The following is a 23,715-nucleotide window of genomic DNA, read 5'->3' on the forward strand; positions in this document are numbered from 1 at the left end:
TATAATCGCTCCTGACTGAGCCGACCAGACAGTAATGTCATTAAGGACTTTACAAAAAATCGCCTGAACCGTTTCAAGGCTGTCCTCTTTAGTATATAKTAAAACGTCATCAGCATAAATCCCGTAACTTACTTTGTACTTATCTATAATTTGACTTATTTCGTCAAATGCAATAATAAATAACACTACCGAAAGAGGAAAACCCTGAGGAATCCCATTTTGCAAATCATATATCTCGGATGAAACGCCATTTACTCTGACTATTCGTTGGAAAGTTTTGGACAAAGTTATACATTCTGCCACCCACTTTCCACTTTATTAGTTGCCTTAAAACTACGTGTGCTTCAATGCGGTCAAAAGCATTTTGGAAGTCAAGTGAAAGAGCTGTGATATGTTTTTTACTGGATAAAGCATTCGAACAGAAATGATCGAAAGTCAATAGGGAATCGATGATACTATGACCGCTTTTAAACCCAACTTGAGTAGAGCTTAACAATTTGTTTCTAGAAGCAAACCACATCAACCTGTGGGCAATTATTTTCTCTAGAACTTTACTATTACATACAAGTAGGGATATGGGCCGAAAACTTTGTATATTATCCGCTGGTTGGGAGATACTGCTTGTGGATGGGAGATACAAAAGCGCACTTCCAACTTTGAGGAAAAATACCAGATGAAAAAATGCTGTTATATAGATTTATCAGTCTCATTTTAAATGAATCGTGGAGATTTTTGATCATTACGTAAGTAATGCGGTCGTGTCCTGGAGAGGAGCCCTTAACCCTGTTAACGTAATTGTTAAAGTCCTCCTTCGTGATTGGATTATCAATTTCTTTTGCWGATAGAAGGAGATTAGGAGGGGGAAAATATAWTTCGCTTAACAGGCGAGTTTTGTCAGCTACATAAGTTTGAGAAAAATTTTTATCGTTTGAATAACCAGACCAGTCCTTAGCAAACAAATTGCAGCTTCCTTAGCAGATGGTGAGGGGTTATTGCCCGCCACAAGGTAGGGAAAATTGGAAATACTATAAGACCCCGATAACTTTCTAATTTTTTTCCATATTTCTTTGGGTGAAGTTGTAGGATTAATAGAGCTAGTAATATTGCTAAAGGCTCCTTTTTTTAGCCTTTTTTGCCGCTAATTTGAATTTGGCGTTTGCTGCTTTATAAGACAGAAGGTTTTGGTTAGATCGTACACGTTTGTAGATATACCAGGCAGACTGCTTTATGGCTCGCAATTCAGCGATTTCCTTATTCCACCAAGGGACACATTTTTTCGAGAAATATGGCCTGCTTTGGGGTATAGATGAAGAAGCTGCAGTAAGGATAACCCTTTTAACTTGAGCGGTTTCCTTGTTGATGTTGTTGCTGGCGGGATAAAGGTTATAATTGCCGTGATGTTTTGCCATGGAAAGCCAAGTCATCCGACGAAGCGGACAAACGTCGCTAGAAAAGCCTCCGTCGTCAGATTACAACCGCATAATGAGTATTGTCGTCGCAGCAACSATATATGCCACTTGTCGGTCACTACACATCCCCGCTTTAAGAAAACGTCGCTAACCTTGGAAACACATTTCCACTACTTCAGGGTGGCGATCCATTTAGTTCATTGAGAGATTTACATCTGCGCACCCCCGCCCACCGTACACCGGTTTTGCTTCTTAAGCACATCTGCCCAGATCTCTGCTTCGTGTAATAGGACGTTGATTGTCTTCGATAATAGGAGCTTTCTGTTTTTTTTTTACGTAGGACCCCCTATGTCTGGCCTTTAGTGTRCTAAGTTGGGAGGCGATTTTCGCTGCCTTTCCTGAGGCGTACTGGATTAGTGCCCATTAGGTTTGCCTTGGGTTCAGCCTTACGCATAGGTAGTTTACTTCTTTTTGCGTCTTAAGAATATCCTTCGATCCTATCCACCCATCTAAGTTCGCCAACAACACTATTTTTTGTATTTATGCCACCTGCGCTACGCGGGTTCTACATTTTCAGTTCCGGATTTTATAGCTCCTAGAGTGTATCTGCCGAATCTAAATCCTTGCGTCTAGAGGAGAGCCCTCCAGTTTCGTTGAAAGCCGCTTCAAGTCTGGGTTTAAGTAGCCTTTCATAAAGATTTCCCACTGTTTAAAGCATGCAAAGTGGACAGTGCTGATATCAAGTTAGAATCTTCTTTTCCCTTAACGATTAGAACAAACTTTTGCTTTTTCCAGGGTTCTGGGAAAAGATCCGACCGATATTCTCAGTCCACCAGTGAACTATGCCCAAAAAAATAGGTGACATTGTATTTATATTGAAAATTCTTTATTTATTCTTCCAAATCAATTTCATCCCCTTCAACGTAATCCCCTTTCGATGCAATGCACTTATGCCAACGGATTTGCAATCTTCGAATCACAGGTTGTAGTCACTTTATTAAAGGCCGCTTCAGGGCGGTCTTGCCTGTTAGAGGRTTAAGCGCAATCAGGGTAGCTTGAGCATTCCGGACTGTGTCACACTAAGCGGCTGGAATTATTTCAGGTATCATTCCTCCAGAAATGATGGCGATGGAGCTAAAAAGCATCTATGACAAAGCGAAAAACGCGAGCAGACGACTAAGTAAACCAGAGAAACAACAAGAAAGTCAAACCAGCCTTAATGAGTGGCAGAAAGGATGGGACGAAACAACAACATTGCACAATTGTTGTTCAATTAAATGATAATTATTTAATTGAATAATTCTTTCACAAGATTACCTTTTAAATATTTAGTTTTTAGTAATGATATTTAAATCATATTTTTAAGTTTAAACAAAGAAAATATGAGAAATAAAACCAAGACATTATCATAGTTGTTAAAAATATAAAATTAAGGAATGAAAAAACTTGTGTTATGTGCTATACACATATTAAAATATTTATATGTAGGATTTGTACTCACGCACTTATGTATATGTTAATTTATTTTATTAAATTTCATATCATTTTAAAATGCACAAATTTTATTTTTTAATAAAAATGGTAATGGTAATAAAAGTAAAACGATTAACAGTGGAAAGTTTTGAAAAAGATACTTCGATGATAATTTACGATGTGACAAGCGTCAAATGGTTTTTATAAAAGTAAAAGGATTAACAGTTAATTTTGAAAAATACGCTTTGATGATAATTCAATTTGTCACATGCGCACAGCTACGCGTTCTCTCGTCAAGTCATTTGGCATTTTCTGGTTCGGGGTCTGTTGTTCGAAAAAGAGTTTCCGTGTTGCTGAAACCATCCWCCATTGCTTTCGACTTTGAATACGCCGTCGTCTTCCTTATGAAATTTTGACCATGGTTTTATAAATTCTGCACAACTCGTCTCTTGATTTGGACATTCAGCTACGCCAACTTTTTTAACATCRTGGGTATTATTAGCTTTGACTTTGGTTTTAATTTGAGACCGCCGCCAAACGTTCTTTTCACGCCGACTAAATGGTTTACTGAATACCGGTTAGCTTCTTTGCGTCTAAGATTGTGTGTCTTTTCAGTGTGAATCTTTAATATTTATTATTTTGCATGYTGTCGTGTTTCGTCTCTTCCTTTTTGAAGTTGTGATCTTATTTCGTCTTTTACGAGTTGTTTGATGTTTAAGTCGTCAGCTGTACGCATTTTATCGCCCACTAATAATTAAAAAGGTGTCATGTCAATACTTCTGTTATATGTGGAATTGTTTACTTGTTGGACTCTGTCTGTGAATTTGTACCACTCCGTTAGATCATTCTTGCTCAGTTCCGTTAAAACATTAATCATAATCGTGGTTAGTCGCTCTATTTGACCATTGGCACCAGGCAAGCCAGTCGTTATTTTAACATGTTTAATGTTCTCGTCTTCACCATAATGATCCACGGCCTGTGACTATGTGGATTGGATTTCCGAATGTTGTACTTTGTCTTCTCAAACGGCTGATAGCTTCGTGTGATGAAGTCGTCTTTGTTGGGTAAAACCAAGCGAATTTCGTGAAAGAACCAATTACGGCGAATATTGCATAATTTTCGCTCATAGCTGGTACAATTATGTCGTCTATGTAAGGGAGTGCTATTCCCCTACGCATCAAATCACGGAATATTGCATTTACATGTCTTCGGAAAACACCGGGAGAGTTCCACAAGCCAAATGGAACTTTTAAAAACTGGTACTGTCCGTAATGTGTAATGAAATACATGTATTTACGGCTAGAYTCAGATACAGGCACATGGAAAAATAAATTTTTTAAGTTAATTGTGCTATATATTTTTGGATTTTGCAATCGGTCTAGCTGGTTTTCTATCAAGAGAACTAGAAATCTATCTTTTACAGTTACGTTGATTAATTGTCTATAATTTACACACAATCTTGGACTACTGTTTTTTTTTTTTTTTACTACTAAAATCAGAATTTGAATTTTCAATTATGTCGTCCTTGATCCGCTGATATATTTGATCATCAACAATACTCCTTTGTGTTTCATCGATATCAAATTTATCTACTACCGAGTCCACTTGCATCATATTAAAAACTTTTCTCCGTTGTCACAAGGAATTTTTCGAATAGAAAATCCATCACGATTTATTTGTATATCTGCTTGCGAACAAAAATCTTCGCCGATCACTACGTCAATGTCCATTAATTTTGATGGTACTACCAAAAATTTTAAAAGAAAATCTTGATTTTCAATACTTACATCAATACTAACTTCTCCAATTGGTTTAATAAATATTTATACATGCTGTACGTACACCAAAACTTATTAAACAAATGTTTGTTTCTTTCAATACAGATTCCCGTAGCGACTTGCAAACATTATCCGTAATGAAATTAAAATTACTTCCCGTTTCAAATAAGCAATATTAATTTTTTCGATCAATAAACACTTCCTGGTTCATAATGCTGCTTTTGGCACACAAACGAGTACTACAGTTTTCGCTTTTATTTTCAAGTTGTGGGCAATCTTTCGAAAGATGCCCAAATTTTTCACACTGGAAACTCTTGGTGCCTTTCGCTCTGTCTAAGCACTCTAAGCTTTTGTGCCCTTTGTACCACAATTAAAACAAGTTATAGTTTTACTGTCATATTTAGCTAATTTACATTCAAATGATTTCATTTCGATACTTTCTTTGTTATTTTTCGAATCGGTTTTAGTTTTTCTTTAAATTATCTCAAGTCTAATGCATCACTGTTTTATTTGAATTCAAATCAGTTATACCATCGATTACTATTGTATCAATGCATTGTTTTCTACGTTACCACGCATTGCTAATTGTTTCATACACAAAAAATATTCTTGAACACTTTCTTCCTTTTTTTATTTTTCTAATCTTTCTAATCTTCTAATCTTATTTTTCTTTCTGTTTTAAATTCTTCTTCTGTAGCCAATTTTAATTTTTGCCCTGATGTGATTCTTCGTTCACTTTGAATAAGCAATTTAGCCAAACCTCGTAGAGGTTTTGAAATTCGTCCCACCCCATTAAAGCTGAAGTTCCTTCGAATTCGCCTAGCGTGTGGCTGACATCGATTTTATCACTTCCATCAAACCAACGAATAAAGTCTTCTGTATCACGAAAGTTCATTGAAAAACGAGACATTTGTCCTTTTTCTGTTTCTTCCCCTCTTTTGCACACTGTAGGTTTATCGTCGTTTATCGTTGAGTCATATTACTTGCAACACGTTCGCTTTCAGCATTTCTCCTTTGTTCTTGCCGTTGTTGACATTCAAATGTGAAGCTACTTGCGCTAGCGTCGTTAAAACTGCGCATAACATCACCATCATTGTCGTTGTCATTGTATTCGGCATCTTTGTCATCTTCGTCGTCGCATTCGATATAGTCGTTCTCTGCTGCTGAGCATAGCAACGTAGCGCTTTGCAATTTTCGAAATATGTGCAGTGTTAAGTTACTTACACTGCATGTCAAATGTTTTCTTTTTAGACCAATTTCTGTGTGATTCAATTTTTGTAGAGCCGCTATACATTCCTTTCGGTTTGCTCTCAGCTTCTGATGAGCAAATTCGAAATTCTGCAAACTCTCCATGGCTGTACACATTTATTGCGTCACTTTTTTAACAAAAATTTTGAGCTTTATGCTTCTTTTCTTTTGGTTAATCCCCTAAAATATATAGAGTTTGTATTCACGTACTTATATGTTAACTTCTTTTATTAATTTTATTTATTTATTTATCATTAGTAAAATAATAATACAATTATTATTATACACTAGCTGACCCCGCAACGGTTGTCCTGCGTGAAATTGTGTGTTGTGAAATGAAAAGAAAGTTGAATTTATCATTTCATTTTTTTTTTTTTATGTAACGTTGTTAGATAAAGCACGTTTTTTGGTTTCTGTTTCGGTGTATAGAAAAGGTGCTTTTCAAACTCGTGAGCACGCCACGTATATCTGACCGTGTGAAAAACGTAGCACTTCCAAACTTGGCAAACCAAGTTGTGTCCTGTTGATCGTCACCTCAAATGTAGTTTTCACTGGAATACGTTTGAACTGAAATGGCAAATCATTGGAGCTCAAAAGAATTCGTAGAATCAAGCATTCTGTCCACTTGTATTCGATAGGTGCGTCACATTCAGTCGGATTTCATTACACAGTTTCGGTGCATGAAGATTGCGAAACATAATAATGACAGATCCAACTTTGAGACGSCAATGATGCGGGGGCATACCAAGCCTCTACAAAGAATTTAGAAATTCCACTAGATAATTTGTTGTCTTTGTTGTCAAGATGATCGATCGATTTGTATGAGCACAAGTCTCCCGGAATTTGACTTTGAATCCTCCAGTTTAAGTCAACAACATCGGTATTTTTGGAAGCTAACATTGCGCGTGAACTTAAGGAATCGTAGTTACGATAACTTGGCCAATGTTCGGATAGACATACGTGATGAGTTCATCTTTCGTAAATTGATAAACGGCGAATGGAATTGATATCAATCCACCGGAAGTATYAACCGGAATTGACCAATTTCCAATTTTTTAGCGAAAACGATGTAAAATGTCTTTGGCAATGTTATTTTTGTTCGCTGGCTTACTTTTCCAAAACTTGCACACACCGTACCATTCACAGATGAAATGAAGTTGAACCGCGAACAGTAATCGAAGGTAGAAACCATCGTAATTTTACGGGTGGATTGTATAAATTCGTCCTAAGGAATTAGTTGAGAACACACCTGGATATCAATCTACGGTGCATTCCATGTATGTCAAGATATTTCCGAATAGAGCAATGTTCTCGCAAACAGATCACCGGCGAAAGTTGAGAAAAAACTCGTAAATGTTAATTTTGTTGCTGGCGGTGTTTTCATTGGCTGTACTGTATTCTCTGAGTTGAAATATACTCTTTGGCCATTCTCCAAATTAACCGCGAGACGCACAACGGTAGGAAAACGTTCATGAATTGCAAAAGTAAATATCTTACAAAGCGCTTTTTTGCAGTTCACGTATCGGCCATTTGATACTTGCTGATCTCATCTCGTTCTAGACCAATAACTGCCATGTTCTTCCTTTGGTGACGTATTTACAGACGTATTTTATCGATTTCACYAAACCGCAATAGTCAACAATCATATGAGTTTTGAATGTGAATTGTGAAATAATGGCGAATATGGTACGATCCATGTGTTTTTAACTTTGATATTCACTCTTCTAAATTGAGTGCTGAATGTTCTGTCATTGCCGTCTGGTGAGCGACGCCGATACATTCATTTCTAGTTTGTGTTTCCGAAAGAAAAGCACGTAGATAGTATTTCGTGCATTTATTGTCAGCCATACAAATCGAAAAGGTATTGTAATGTTCGAAAGGTGCTTGAATAATATTGGTTTTCACTTTGAATAATACTGGATCTTTCTCTGCATCAGGAATTTCCGCAGAAATGATTTCATCAATTTGATCTGGTGTAACCACCATCCAAAAAAGAATGTGTGCATGCAAACCTCTTTTTTGCCACTCAACAGAGCACATCTAGCATCCAACAGCACCATCAAACCCCGTAAATATTATTTGAAAAGTTGTGCGATGACATCGTGACGATCGATTGTTAATTGACCGCGATCCTTAATTCCGTACGTATRTAATCGCATCCTGGGAGTGCTTCTTGCCTTGCCTTGTCTTGGGCTGCCATACGTTGCTCGCAGAAAACACGCCGACCGATATTAGGGCTACCTCTTCATGGCTTCGTAACAAATTTCAATCTGCAATTGATCACTTTGCGTGAAATACACATATGTAAAGTTTTCAGTGAATAATTTTCAATAATAATCAATCAATAATTTGAATAGCTGGAATAAAAAAGCAAGCGACCGAAATTGAACGATTCAAATAATTCACAAATAAAAATTTTGAAAAACATAAAAAAAACAAAAATTAAAAAAAAAATTAAAAAAATTTCATAAGGATTAGCGCAGCCGTTCTCTTAGCGTCACTTACAAACAAACATTCATTCATTTGTATGGGAAAAAGAAAAGGGCTGTTTTTAGGCCTTTCCCGGAAATTATTCGAAATTTTCTTGCCGCAAAAACCACCTTTGAACCTCAACGGCTACATAAAAGAATTATCAAAATGAGCGTACATACATTTTGGCAATTTTATTATTTATATAGATTTGCGAAATGCCGTCGGGTAGGTAGCTGATGTAGGGCACAGATAAATATCTTTTCGTTTACAAATGTATTTCTGGGAAAAATAAGAATTCATATTTTTGGACTACTATATAATAATTGTGGCATAACTTTTATATACCAACTAAAATAATAAATTTAAAATGAGAAATGATATTCTGATTTATGCTTGCACAAGTTTATTAAATTTAAGACTTCCCAACCCAATTTGCATAATATTTCTATAAATTAACAATATTAAACTAAACATTACATTTTTGAAAAAAATCTTATTATGAAAATGTACTTTATTTTTATAATATAACACAACTGTCTTAACTCGCCCTTCTAATTTTCATATTACCGAAATGAAACTGCCGTCGGCAGCTAGTATTCTATAAATTATATCCTGCCGAGATGTTGAGAGAGTTGGTAACACTATAAGGTTGGCACCCATCAAACATGTCTACACATTAATTATTTTTATATTTTGAAATTTAAATTATGAGCAAAGTTGATATTATGTTGTCGATTCAAAAGTCTTGTTTTAATGCGTTCTTCAATTCGAGTGGAACTGATAGTACAAATACCGTCAAATGTTTGACAGAAAGTAAGTGCTCAACTTTTATTTGGGAAAATCGAATTCTCTATCTTATTCGCAATTTTTCCTTATTTGCTCACCGTTTAGACCTACCTTGGACTACGGCAAACATTTTAAAACCAAAATCAGCCCAATCGGCCCAACCGTTCCCGAGTTTTAATCAGACTAACGAACAACAATTCATTTTTATTTATATAGATTAAACATAAGGTGCACTAGCTACAGAGGCTTTCAGCTCACGGTTTTAATATAAACTACTTAAATAATAAAGAAGAGACATTCATCCAGTAGATGTGTTAAGGACGACGAACTACAATATAGACAGGATGAATTATGGTTTCCATTTAATAAATTGGAATGCGTCAATGACGTATGACCAAGACGAAGACGAACAAAGACTTTTATATCTTGGCAACAGCCTGATGGCGGATAAGCAGGATTTTTGCGCTCTTGGTTGCAGATGGCGTAGTGGTGTTGCACATTCTTCCAAGCATTAACTTTTGTAGCTTTTTGTTTTGAAGCGATTAAATGGATGATGTCGTTTTTTTCGATGTAGTCGAAGATAATCAATGGCTGTTTTGCCGCTAATTTGGCGTTTCCAGTAATCCCGGCGTGTCCAGGGATCCACATAATTTTTATGTTTATTTTCCCAATTAGTATGTTTATAATTTGCGCAATGAGGTAGGATTTGTTAGGTGCATTTTTCCTCGATGGATGGGAGTCTGGCTTCTCTTATCAAATATTAATCCTAGGAATTTAAGACATCCATWGTGCCTTTCTCTGCCTTAAATGCCACGTGGTTTTGACTGAGAAGGTTTTTATTTAATGCGAACTGCGAGATACGTTTTGATATGATTTTTTCTAATAGTTTGGCCATGCAACAAAGTAGTGGTATTGGCCTGTAACCAAGAACATCTGTAGACACTACATTGGATTTAGGAATTGCTAAAATCACTGCATTTTTTCAGCATTGAGGGTAGACAACTTGACATAAAATTTTTTTGTACAATTTAATAATTCTATTTTTGAGACTTAAAGGACAGCTTTTTAGCATGGGATATGAAATCCTGTCTGCACCGCGGGTCTTGCCTGACATTGAAGATAAAGTGAAATCAAATTCTGCGGTGGTTATGTTTGATTCGGTAATAGATGGGGGTGAGAGATCTTTACTGTACCTTCTTCTATGAAGTTCATTTTTATTTGATACAAACGAGGGGTAGAAATATGAATCTCTCGAATAATCGGACCATACAGAGGCTAAATTATTAGCTAAAATATTAGCTATTATTTCACGTGCGTATAGGAGCCTGAGAGCATTTTTATATCGGCCCAAATTTCTTGGGATTTGTTAACGGTAGCTTCGTTTTTGTAAGCAAGTGCTCTTAGCTTCTTTAATATTTTTTCCAAACAATGCATTGGTTTTTTTGTATTTTATTACATTATCAATAGAGCGAGTTCTTTTGTAAATTAACCATAGTGATTGTTTTTCTTCTCTAAGTTTAGATAACTCCGTAGACCAATAAGGCACATGATTTTTGAAGATTTTTAACCCGTTTCGTTTATCTTGCCAAACGCTCCAACTTGACTGTTCAACTTGAATCATCTATGTAGGATGTAACTGGWTTTATTTAAATATAAATTTTAGATGTGTATACCTAATATTAAGGCCTCACGAATTTCTTCACATATCAACCCAGATATACGCCTTACGCTTCCACGACGAGTTGATGACAGGCTTAGAGGATCCCTTGATGCTATCACGTAAAACTCTACGATGACGGTTGGGATCAAGAGTGTGTTGGAAATTCATTCTCAAAAGATGTACGATAAGAGTGCAATGGCAACGGGGAAGGACTCCGTGAGATACTATCACAATCCACAAGAGAACAGAAAACGACTCATCCCCATTGCGAAAACGGTCATTTTTTGCGGAAAGCAGAACATCCCACTTCGTGGGCATAGAGATGACGGAGATATTCGGAAAAATAGAATGCCCGTGCAAAACGAAGGGAATTTCAGCGCTTTGCTGAGATTCATAATCGATTCAGGTGACAAAACTCTAGAGCATCACCTTGGGAGCACATCTTCAAGAGCGACCTATACCAGTAAAACAATTCAGAACCAACTAATTGAATGCTGCAAGGCAAAGATACTTCACAAAATTATGCAACGATTGGCTCGTGCTGAGTTTTTCACGATTGTTTTCGATGAATCTGCAGATCTGTCGGGAACAGCTCAGGTAATACTTTCATCCTGCCAATTATTACGTAGAAGTAGAATTTCCGCAAAAATATAATAATTGATGACTATTGTCTGATCTATCGGATAGTGGTTGTTCCCAAGAAAATTAACAGAAATTTACAGGAGAATAATGTTTCTCGTTACAGATTAGCGTTGTACTCAGATACSTCTATTTTTTTTCTAGCGAAGCATGCATACGAGCACGCATTCGGTCAACTTTCGCAGAGTACTCTCGCGGAGGGCACAGAGTCAGAAGAAAGCGAGGATGAAAATGGATTAATGGCTTACAGAACTGCTGGAAAAAATTACCGAACCTATGAAGAATTGTCTCTAGGTGGATCTGCCATCCGGCCGATTGTTCTTGGAGACATGAAGAAAATTAATCTCCGAATGGAAAAATGCGCTTCGATAGGGACTGATGGACGTGCGGTCATGCTGTCAGATATCGGAGACTTCTCCGAATTTCGAAAGAAAGCAAAAAATGCTGTCATTGCTCCGTGTTTCTCGCACAAACTCAACAGCAGTATTTCAAAGTCAGTGAAAGTTCGATTAATCGAAAACGTTGCCAGTGCCATACGAGAAGTCGACAAATTCTTCAAGAACTCATTTCAAAAACGTGTGATTGTATTAGCAAAGATACTTGGTGAAAAAATTGTCCAGTTGTGTGAAASAAGATGACACAATGCTGTCCTTAAATTTGTTGCGAAGTTACCGTTGATCATCGAAGCTCTGTCAAAAACCAGTGAATAGAAGAACAGAGAAACAGAAGCAAAGCAACAATTCTCATATCGGCTTTGTGCAAGTGCGAATTTTTCGTCGGGCTCTTCTGTCTCAGCGACATTCTATCGCTCACCCATTCGCTCAGCGTAGTTTTTCAAAAGGAAGCAATCGATTTGGCGAAGACATCAAAAATGATTGGGACGTTGCTTGCCACTTGGAAAAAAAAAGAGGGGAAAATTTGATGATTGATTCATTTATTCAGAAGCCAAGAAAATGCCTCGATGTTGACGAAGTGAAATCGAGAACATGTGGTCGACAAACGAAACACGAAAATTACGACTTGAAAACTTGCGAAGATTACTACAGGGTCTCTGTCTACATACCTCTGCGGATACCATTAAAGAAAATACGGAAGCTCGTTTTTCACAAGAARTTTTGAATGATTACCAATTGAGTGTATTGCCCCCAGAAAAAGCAAGTCTTTTAAAGKAAAACGAAATCGATGATATAATCGGATGCTTGATAGAAAGATTCGTGAATCTTCTTAATGATGAGAAAAGCGTACAAAGATTTAAATTCAATTGAATTAAGGTACTGGCAATGTAACTGGCAGTAGCAACAAAAAATTGAAGGCAGCGAAATTCCTACTTCTGAACTGGAAACATTAAGAAAATGTGATGTCGACATATTCCCAACTATCCACACCTATCTCCGGGTATTCTGTACACTTCCCGTAACAAACGCGAGCTCTGAACGTTATTTCTCTTATCTTCGCCGCATCAAAACATGGCTTAGGACGACCATGCTTCAAGAAAGACTAGTTGGATTAGCGTTGCTTCATACACATCATGACATCGAAATCACCGCCGAAGAAGTCATCGAAAGATTCGCAAAACTTGGCAGTCATCATTTTGCGTTATGAAACACGCAATGTAAAAGGTTTTTTAATAAAATGAGCCACTATGTAATGCATGCATATGGTTGAGTTTTCCATTACAACGACTTTGTTTACCTAAAAATTGGAATTGATAATTTTTATTTCAATATAATAAGTTTGAAACCCAAATCGAAGGATAAATTCAATTTCCCCCCCAAGAATCGTCTTTGGATCCGCCACTGATATTATCGTCTATAGGACTTGCAGCAGACAAATTTTCGCAGAGTTGTTGAAATTTGGACCAATTAGCCTTGTCCAATAGAAATTTTGGATTCGCCGACCCTTTTCTGGATAAAGGGGTTGATAAGTGGGTTGTAATGGGGAAATGATCGCTGTTGTAAAGATCAGTTAGTGTTTGGCTGTTAAGTTTGAGGGCGATAGCAGAAGAACAAATGACCAGGTCTACATTCGTCAACGAATTATGTGTAGAAAAATACGTAGGAGAATCGTCGTTTAAAATTGTTAAATTTTCTGCTAATAAAAGGTCTTCTATGATTTCACCTCTTTGGTTAGTACATGTGGAACCCCAAAGAGGGCTCCAGGCATAGAAATCGCCAAGTATTAGTACGTGTGTTTGGATAGGTCCAATTATATTGCGTAGTTCTTTGATATTMAAGTTTTGGTGTGGTGGAATGTAAATTGTTAGGATGGTTAATTTAAATCCAATAAATATTTCTATTGCTATTGTAGAAATATTAAAACATGTAGGGAGAAATTTGTGTGGGAAGTATTTTTTTATTAAAGCAGCACTACCTTATTTGTTAGTATGATTTTGTGTTAAGTTGGAGAAATAGGCAGCGTATTGTTTGGGTACAGCAGCTGCGGAATTAAATGAAAGGTGTGTTTCTTGTAGAGATATAACACTTGGTCAGTGTAATTGTTGTAGAATTCGTTCATATTCCATTGGAGAAATTTGAACATTTATTAGTATGTGAGTGATTGAGAAAAAGGAGAGTTATTAATCTTCATGGTCAGATGTGGTAATTATATGAGGAGAGATATGTATATTCCGAATAAGTAGGTGGAGCGAGAATATTGGTATTGTCTGTAGAGAGAGAGGGAGTTTGGATGTTAAGAGAATCTGTTGTGGATATTTTAGGAATGAGTGGTATGCTTATTTTGGTCGGGTTTGTTTTTGTTTGGATAAGCGTTAGGTTAGAAGGGTTTTTTGTAGTTTCTTTTGTAGTTTCATTTGGTGAGTTTAGATGGTTATCGGTTGCGAAATTGTTTTTGTGTACTATCATGGTTTGCTTTTGTTGGGGATTGTAGTACAGAGTCTGTGGAGAGTGGTAGGGGAGGAGATGATGAGCGGTGTAAAATCACGTTTGTTATTTGCTTATTTGTATTTGCTTTTGTAACAGAAGCGAAAGAAGTGTTTGCGAGGGTTTTTAGGGTATTTAGGGCAAGAGCGTGAAAAGGAAGGATGATCGCCTGAGCAATTTGCAACTGTGCGGTTGCATGGCGAGAGGAGATGAGGAGGGAAACTGCACATATCGCAGGCAGGGTTGTTGTTGCAAGGTTTCGCTGTGTGGCCTAGAAACTGGCAAGTCTTGCACCTCATGGGGTTAGGAAAATATGCTCTAATCYGCATTGTACTCCATGAGACTTCAATTTTTTCTGGAAGTTTGTAGAGGTCAAATGAAAGAAGTATCACACCACAAGGTTTTTGTTTGCCTTCTACATTTTTTGTGAATTTATACACAAAAGTAACTCCCTGATCTTTTAAATTGCCAACAATTTCATTTTCTGCAATGTCATTTAGAAATGGAGCGTAAATTGTACCTTTAGAGCAATTCAAATTGTCGTGTAACTTAACTTTAATATGGCAAATTCCATTTAATTTCTTTGTTGTAAGAAATGTTTCAGCGATCTTCCGATTTTTAACAAGTTAGAGTAAATTACCATCACGTAATTCGGTGACAGATAAAATTTCCGTACTTATTGATTCGAAGCTTGTATGCACAGCGAAGCAAGAGTATTTGGAATGTGTTTTGTTCGAATCTACTGCAGATATTAAAACAAACTTTGAGCAATCTTTTTTTAATTTGAGGCAGTTCTGGAAAATTTTCAAGTGGTTTGTATGAAAGTTTATTCCTTTTGGGGTTGGGGCTAGAGGCAAGCAAAGCATACCTGTTTTGCCCGAGATTAGGCGGCCCTGGGCCCATAATAAATCAAATTTTCACTAATATGCACTGTTTTTACGCGAGTAACCGTACAATCAAAGCAAAACGAAAACGCGTGCACTTAAAGCGAATAAAGCGTAAAGCACAAAAGAAAATCGCGATTAGAAAATACGTCCGCTCAATGAGAGAGATAGTCGAAGACTCGGGACATATGTATGTTATTTGTATGACATTCTCACACAAATAATATACGCGTACGCATGTAAATCAAAAAATACAAACATTCTTCTGGAAAAACAACAATAGTCTCCAAAATTATCATACATACTTACAATATGAGTACACATGTAAATACGTGCGTATGACATTCCCACACAAAAAATGCATACACAACATACATACTTATATGCTTTCACATGTAGATATGTCACACGCAAAAATTACAAATATTGTTCTTCAAATCATAAAAGCAGACGCCGTTACATCCCCCCGAGCATGCCTTGCCTACAAGCGTCTTTTCGCGACAATTTCAAAAGCCAGAAATCATAAATTTAATATATTTCTGAAATGTATGAAAAGGAAAAAGTGTCAACCCCGCAAAAATAAGTATTAAAATAATATATATTATAATAAAATTGACAACATAGTCTATTTGTCGATTTTCAATTCAAGAAATGTTTCAAAGGAAATATTCAATATTCCTCTGATTCATGTGTACAGTCAATCCCGGCTAAGTAGTACTCCGCTTAAATGAAAATCAAATCCATCCCTCTTCACTCTTAACAGCATATATATCCTGCTGCATCTCACGGTTTGTTTTTTGAAATATAATATATAGAAATTGTTTTAAGTACGAGTCGTTTAAGTATCCGCTATCGCTTATGTACCATATTATATTTTTATTTCTAACTAATTACAAATATCTGTACCTTGATATGTGGCAGATAACCAGTATAGGACATATTTGCGCTGGTTTGTTGGCGAAGCTGTTTCAGCGGCAAAGAGAAGCTGTGACAATCGGCGGCTATTCGTTTTTTTCGGTACAGGTGTGACGCTTTRTCGTCGCGTCAGTCCTTAGACACATTTTTAGAACGATTTTCTAAATCTCTTTACATATATACATAATTATATGAATATGAATTTTAAGATTTTACCAAAACGGGATTTTATCAGAAAAAGTTTTATCATTACATTTTATTATATGTACACATAATTGCGTCCATATGCGAATATGTGCGTCGGATTGGTCTTTAAAATGTWATCAAAACCTCTAATGCCCAATATATACATAAGAATATACGTAATMATGGAAATATGACTTTATTATAAATTCCAACAGATTTATTAGAATTTATCATTAAATAGGTCAAGTTTCACATACCTACCTGCTTGCCGATCCGTGCACGGATGAGACGATTCGACCTCTGCTTTGGTTGGTAAAAACGTGTGATATTTTAATGAAAATAAGAGGAAAAGTTTATAGATCTCTTTTAAAGACGATTTTAATAAAACTTTTATCTGCCGCGAAGGAAATTATAGCAAGAATAAATAAACGAATAATCGATGAATTCTTTCGCAATATTTTTGAACACTTCCAACATGTTGCAAGGTTTTGTTCAATTAACGGTTGTTTGTATCAACCTAATCGCTATAAATATGGTAATATAGAAGATAAATATAGCCATTATTTATTTGGGTGCCCAGGTAAGTGAGAATCACACAACAGTATTTAAGTTTTATGAGTTACCAACACTCGCGATTAATGTTACCAATTAAAAAGCATTATCTTAGCGGATCGGAAATAAGTGATAATTTATTTGTAATACAAATTCCGGTTACAACAAATGGAAACTTATTCAAATGAGGAAAGAAATGCGGGATCAATGTGGAACGAAGCGATGTCGAAATAGTTCAGGATTACGGCCGATCCAAAATTACACACAAACGTTTGAGCTCTGCCTCGAAAAAAGGGTAGAACTTATGAGCTTATGCCCGCAGACGAATTCAAAGTATCAGCATAGGTGTGTGTAATGAGGTAAGTTAGCGTAGATATCGACTCGGCGCAGTGTATATGGGCCATTCCATAAATTTTTCGTTACACACAGACATGCTTTTTTCCACCTGACAAGTATAAGTAACTTTAGGAGTTAATATATAATATTTTTTTGCTGTTCATGGGACCAGAGTCCCATATTTTTTAATTCTTATGGAAATTTGAACGAGGAATCGAAAAGTCAATTTTGAAAAAAAGTTGGTGGAAAAGCACAAAATCTTTTTTTTTTTTGGAAAAAAATGTGTTTTTTTGGATTTTGAAAATGTTTATGAATTTTGAAAATATTTTTTATCAGAAAACTGAGGTTTTTTATATAAAATTGTATAACCTCAAAATTGTTTGCACTTAATTTTCAGGTTGTTAAAAAAATATAAAAAATGTCATTTTTTTGTTTGATCGAAATACGGGTACAAAACCATGTCGCCAATTATTGGAAAGGCCCATATGCGAATGTGACGATGGAAAGTTGACGTGCGAAAAGTGTGTGTCGCATTGTGTGAGCATCCCCGTTGTCCATTCCTTTTGTTGGTTGGGGGGTTAATGCGAGTGTGATGTGTTATATTGGTGTTGTAGTGCCATCCTGTGGTGAATTGCGCTATTTTATTAGGATGTGCCATTTTTGCCGTGTGCGGTAGCTTATTTAAACATCCCATAAGAGCGATCTCTGCTTTTATTATTTTTTTTATTATATTTTAGAATTTAAGAAACTACTTATTAAGCAATATTTTACAAGAAGTGTCGATAATCTATTCCTTTGGGACAATTTTGTTACATATTGTGTTTAAGTGCGTATGCATTAATTGGGCAGGTAGGAGCGAGTCATACAGCTCAAAATTTTTTGAATCAGGATTTTACATCATTTTTAGCGAAAGTCATCCTGCGGGGCCGAAAAGTTGTATGTGTCGAGACTGTCAGAGGAAACTCTGATTTTGTGTTTTATACCAATTTCTGGAGTATTGGAAAATGGTGGCTTGAATRGTAGTGGTGCAACGTACCGGCCATTATTGAATCGAGTAGTTGTGACTTCAGAGAAGCCCTTACAATACTGATTTTCTAGAGTTTTATTTAATATTTATCTTTTACATAGTTCGCATGACGTATGTTTCCGTTACTCAGATGTGAACGATTTAATTTTGTGAAGGCTTTGTTTTCTGTTACAAAGGTCTATTTAAGCTTCTATTTTGGTCGTGTTTAATGTTCTTTGTTTCAATTATTTTTTCTTCTACCCTTTCCGCAATTTCATATTGGGTAGTCAGAAAATCTTTCATTTGTTGCCACGTTGGGCATCGTCTTCTTGATGAGAGCGATAGCTAACACAAAAGTTACGACTTTTCTGGTAATGCGGCGGTGCAAATGTTCACCAGAATTGGATCCCAGCTGTCTGTGGGAATGTTTTGTGTCGACAGAATTGACAAACAATTAGAAACAGTGGATTGTAGTCTTACAAATTCTTCACTTCTTCTTAGTTTAATAGTGTCGTTACTTGCTTATCGACCAGTATTCTTTCCTTTTCATATCGAGCTTTTAGATCTTCCCAAGCCAAATTGAAATTATCGTCATTAAGAGCGAACTGTTTGRCTATTATGCCTGCTTGACCTTTAGTTTTGTATCTGAGGTGATACAATTTTTGCGCTTGTGATAATTGAGGATGCTTTATGTACGCGGCCATGAACATGTCCGGGAAGAACGGCCATTCCYCATAACCTCTTTTGCTTCTTCATATTGGTCTAAGCAGTTTTCATAAATATCGTAAGCCGATGATTTAAAATTTTGTGGTAGATCTGAGTAGTCAGAATCTACTATGGCGTCATGAGCCGCTTGGAGGCGAGTATTTTCGTGAATCGGTGAAGAGACAAATCTAGTGCAGTATCTTGTTAAACTGTCACTTTCTAAAATAAATCTAGCAACCTTTTGAGCGTGTAGCTCCTGCAAGTGTATTTTGATTAGTGTCGTTTTAACCATTTTTGCGAAATAATATTATTTGCTTATTTTATTTTAGGTTTAAGTTTGAAAATATCCCCACATATATTTTTATTAATACCTTTTACGTCCTTAGGTTAGTATTTAAGTACACCCTTTGGACTTTATGTATGCATGGCTATGCTTATGAAGGTACTTATGTTTTGTGCGATTGAGAGCTCGCTGAAGAGACGAATGCGCTATTTACATTTGTGTTTATGATTATGCTTTGTTCGACTTAAAAAGCTCTTTTGTGATCCTGGATGTAAAATGTAATGCCTCAAACTTTAAAGCAGAAAAATAATCGATGGTACTATCGATAGTTTTATTTTCGTCTCAGTATCGATAGCTTTTTTGACTACCGATTAAGCCTTAACTTGACTTACCATTAGTTTTCATAAGTAAAGCTAAACATAATTATGCATATAGTCTTTTGATACCATATGTGAAGCCTACTTTTGGGTGCATCCCAGTCATGGCTACAGAAACTGTACTTCATTGAAGAAATTAACTAATAACACAAGAGCAACTCATAAGCCTAATGCTTAAAAAAGATACGCGATCGCACAAGAATTTCGGTTTGAATTGTTAATTGGGCCTTAAGAAACAAATAGAAATTTTATTAGAGCCTCATGTTTTCCTTCTTGGCTTGATTGCGCGCATGTTGTAAGTACGTACAATTTTTAAAATAATATAAAAATTATTGTTTTTTACTTATTTTTTACAATTTAATTAGTATTTGGATGCGTAAAACGAATGTTGTGGAAATATAGTAGTTACAATTGGGTAAGAGTTTCTAAGGTTCTAAATTGGTGGGATTCAGGATTTTCATAATATCAACTATTCATACATACAGCTGTAATTCAGAATATGTGACGCCACGGTTGCCCAGTATTTTAATAAGTATTAAGATCCATGAAAAAATAAAGAAAAGTTTAAGAAACCTGCATTTGATTCAGTACACTTTATTTTGGAGAATAAAATTATGAAAGAAATAAATTACCAAGCTTATAAAAACACGTCTAATCTTAGCAGCGTCAGCAGGCAGTAATTACCGCTGAAAATTGTATCGTCTTTCAGAGGCATATGTGTTGGTATATCTATTTACTAAAAAAAAGTACAGTAKGTTTCTCCCAAAAGACGAAATTTTAGTATATGTATTTCCTTTTATTTTATTTTTTAATTTATTATTATTATTTTTTTTTTTATATAATATTTGGTCACCACCCCACACAGTTTATTTATGGATGAGCTTTTTATTTATTTTCCGAGGTCTTTTTTTAAGGGTCCCAATGGAGTGTACTCTTAATTAAATTAGTTTTAGGACTTTGTAAGTGAATTTTCCTATCAAATTGCTTAGGCACCGCAGAGTGGACGCTAACCAAAGCCGAGACCAAAGCTGATTTGTACAAACGAATTTTGAAGTATTTTTCAGCGCCAACTCACGTGCTGCGTAGTTCATTTCTATACTGATCTTATATTTTGCTTTCAAGGAATTACCCTGAATGTGGCAATACAATATTTAGAATATTCCCTATTAATATTTTCAAAGGGAAAGTTATACAGGAATTCCTTAAAACATTTATTGAATTAACCGCTATTACGATGTTCAAGGCCAAATTTATGATGGCAGTTTACTTATCTTGTTTCAAATCTTTTGTTACAAGAAAATGTTATGAACAAAATAGTATAATTGCAAGGTATACGTGGAACTCAGCACTGGTTTACTTTAAGCCGAGAGCTGATCGAAATAAGTCTTGAGTTCGACTTGGCTTGGAGCGTTCACTCTGCAGGCACACTAAGGCCCAAAACTGTGTTCTCAAACGCGTTAACCTTTTTCCACTTTATTTTCGTTCGCAATTTGTATTTAAATTTCACTTAAGGCAAAAAACATTTATTCTTGAGTGTTGTATTTGTAAATTTTTTTTTAAGATTAATCTCGAAAAACAATAAGGTGAATTTAGTCGCTACAGATGAAAAGCGGAATGTCGTGCGTACCGTGTCTCTCGATTCGATGACTGCGGTGTGACCATGGGAATGACAACCACCCTTCTTTCGATGTATCTGAAGTCTAAAATTAGTCATTATGGCCTCTTGACAGGCCACAACCTACTGGCATCACTCGCCAGCCGGATAGACATGTGGTTGGCGATACATGCAGAAATTGCAGAGAAGTTGGCGTAAGAGAGACGCTAGAACACCTGTTTTGCCTGTGCTAGGCACTACCTAGTACTCCTTTTAAATATCTAGAAGGTTCAGAGCTGTAGGAACAAGACGAAGTATCAAACGTAGATATCAAGTCGCTCTAAAAGTTCGCAAAAGATCCAGTTCGTCCTAACCTAACCTAACCTTTATCGYATATGTACATCAGTGAAAAAGTAAGATAAGATACAAATGAAAGCGAAATTTCGCTATTTTAGCAGACTTTTGCGCATTTGTTTAATTCCATTGATACAACATTTGTCGATCAGAGTATTTGTTATTTTAATAAAATAGCATGAACGCATATATCCGATTATAACGCAATTCGTCTRATTTTCTAGTTGACTTTAACAAACGGCTTAGTTAGTCAATATATGTATGTAATATTTCATTATTTTCATAAACATAATGAATATAAATGAAATTGGTCTAGCCGTTCTTCCGTCAAATAACGAATGTTGAATGCTTTCGCCATATTCCTTAAAACAAAGTTTTACCAACATCTGAAGATATTAACATGAGTTTTGAATTCGCAACTGATTCCCGAAAAATTGCGGTGTAAAAGTAATATACTTATAATGTTTTTGCTCGTTCCACTTATTACTTGCGCAAGGTAGTTGTATAAATTATATTATATATTAAATAAGAAAAAATTCTAGAGGTTTGTTTTTATGATACTTACGTCAACGGAAATGTTATTGACAGTCATATGTCGATTTGATAATCAGTGCCCTTTTTAATAGAAATGTTCAAATACCAAATGCACGGCAACCCTAATATTGAATCGTTTTGTAACAAATCCTGCAAAGGTCGCGTATGGTAATTTCATTAAATCTTATAATATACGTATACGTATAGCGATGGATATAGGAGATTCAAATTTATGTCCTATTGGAATCTTAGGCGAAGGATCTTTTGGGCAGGTGTTTCTTTGTAGGTCTAATTCAATTGATCACAATTACGTTTGTGTGAAGCGGATTGTAATTCGCAAACCAAAATCAGAAGTTAAAATGCTAATGGATGAGGTATAGACATTAAATATGCATATGAGTAATATGAAATACTTGCTAATTATTGAACGATTTCATTTCACAGATTTATATCATTTCCCAACTTAAACATCCAAGCATTATTAGATTTATCCGCTCATTCGTATTCGAGGGAACTGTAAATATAGTAATGGAATTTGCCTCAAAAGGAACCTTACGTAATATAATTAATGCGAATTGTAACCGTCGCCCAGCTGTTGCAAAACAAATATTTAAATTGTTTATATATGAAATCTTATTGGGACTTGAATATTTACATATTCGTCACATAATTCACAGAGATCTTAAGCCTGAAAATATCCTAGTGGACAATGGTAATAATTTTAAGATCGCTGATTTTGGTATATCAACCATACATTCCTGTAATAAACAAAGTAAAGGTCTTATTGGTACATTTCTTTATATGGCACCAGAAATTATGAAGGGAGAACGATATGAATTTAAATCGGATGTTTGGTCCCTTGGATGCATACTGTATGAAATGTGCTATGGGCTTAATCCATTCCAACACGCTAAAAACGTAGATGATTTAAAATGTTTAATTCTGACTTCTCACTATAAAGGTTATATCAGCACTATGTCAAATTATTATGGGACTGAATGGTGTTGCCTTTGTAAAAAAATGTTGATTTATAATCCTAGGAAACGGGTTTCTTTGTATAACATTGTCACATTTAGTGCAAAAATTACTGTTTCTTACTATAACAATTATTTTAAATATATGTATATAAGTTCCTAAATTAGAAAATATTTAAAACATGTTTACGGTTGAGAATGAAAATCATGTTTCATGCCAAACATCAATCAGATGTACGACTTTTCAATGTTAGGTTGTGGTTCATTAAATGTATTAGGTTCAATAATTAGATGTAAATTGTCTTTCATTATGTTTTGAAAATATCGCAATACTTTTGCAATTAAGGATGTTCTTATATTATGTATTATATAAGATTATATTGTTATATATTATATAAGACTCCTAAAAAATTGCGAGTTCAACACCAGCGTCATCGTATGTATATTCAACATAAGAATGATAAAATTAGACAATTGCAATTATAAAAGCTGTAGGAAAAATTATGCTCAGAAGATGACACTTGAGGTGCACATTGGTTAATATCAAATGATATGTAAATGTTTTGATGACGCAAATTTATTGCCATCCAAGTCAGCAAACGGAAGGTCCAGAAACGTGCTGTTTCGATGTAGTCGGATCATGGGTAAGGGGTTTTAGGTGATTTGGTTTC

General features: G+C 35.5%; 1 protein-coding gene across 1 annotated transcript; it reads left to right on the plus strand.

Annotated features, from left to right (window-relative positions):
* Window positions 1–22,188: 22,188 nt before the first annotated feature.
* LOC108974762 (serine/threonine-protein kinase Nek8) lies at window positions 22,189–23,342 on the plus strand. The gene is made up of 2 exons (XM_018942794.1): window positions 22,189–22,444; window positions 22,515–23,342. The coding sequence occupies exons 1-2, from the start codon at window positions 22,280–22,282 to the stop codon at window positions 23,205–23,207; spliced, it is 858 nt and encodes a 285-aa protein (XP_018798339.1). The 5' UTR covers window positions 22,189–22,279; the 3' UTR covers window positions 23,208–23,342.
* The last annotated feature ends 373 nt before the right edge of the window (window positions 23,343–23,715 follow it).

This window comes from Bactrocera latifrons, unplaced genomic scaffold (assembly GCF_001853355.1).
Source record: "Bactrocera latifrons isolate USDA-ARS-PBARC rearing strain unplaced genomic scaffold, ASM185335v1 scaffold_1125, whole genome shotgun sequence".
Lineage (NCBI taxonomy): Eukaryota > Metazoa > Arthropoda > Insecta > Diptera > Tephritidae > Bactrocera > Bactrocera latifrons.

Bases quoted from the DNA above. Each gene is read 5' to 3' on its own strand.
- LOC108974762 (XM_018942794.1), top strand. From the start codon at position 22,280: ATGGATATAGGAGATTCAAATTTATGTCCTATTGGAATCTTAGGCGAA. The intron at 22,445-22,514 runs GTATAGACATTA...TTCATTTCACAG, and splicing joins TTAAAATGCTAATGGATGAG to ATTTATATCATTTCCCAACT.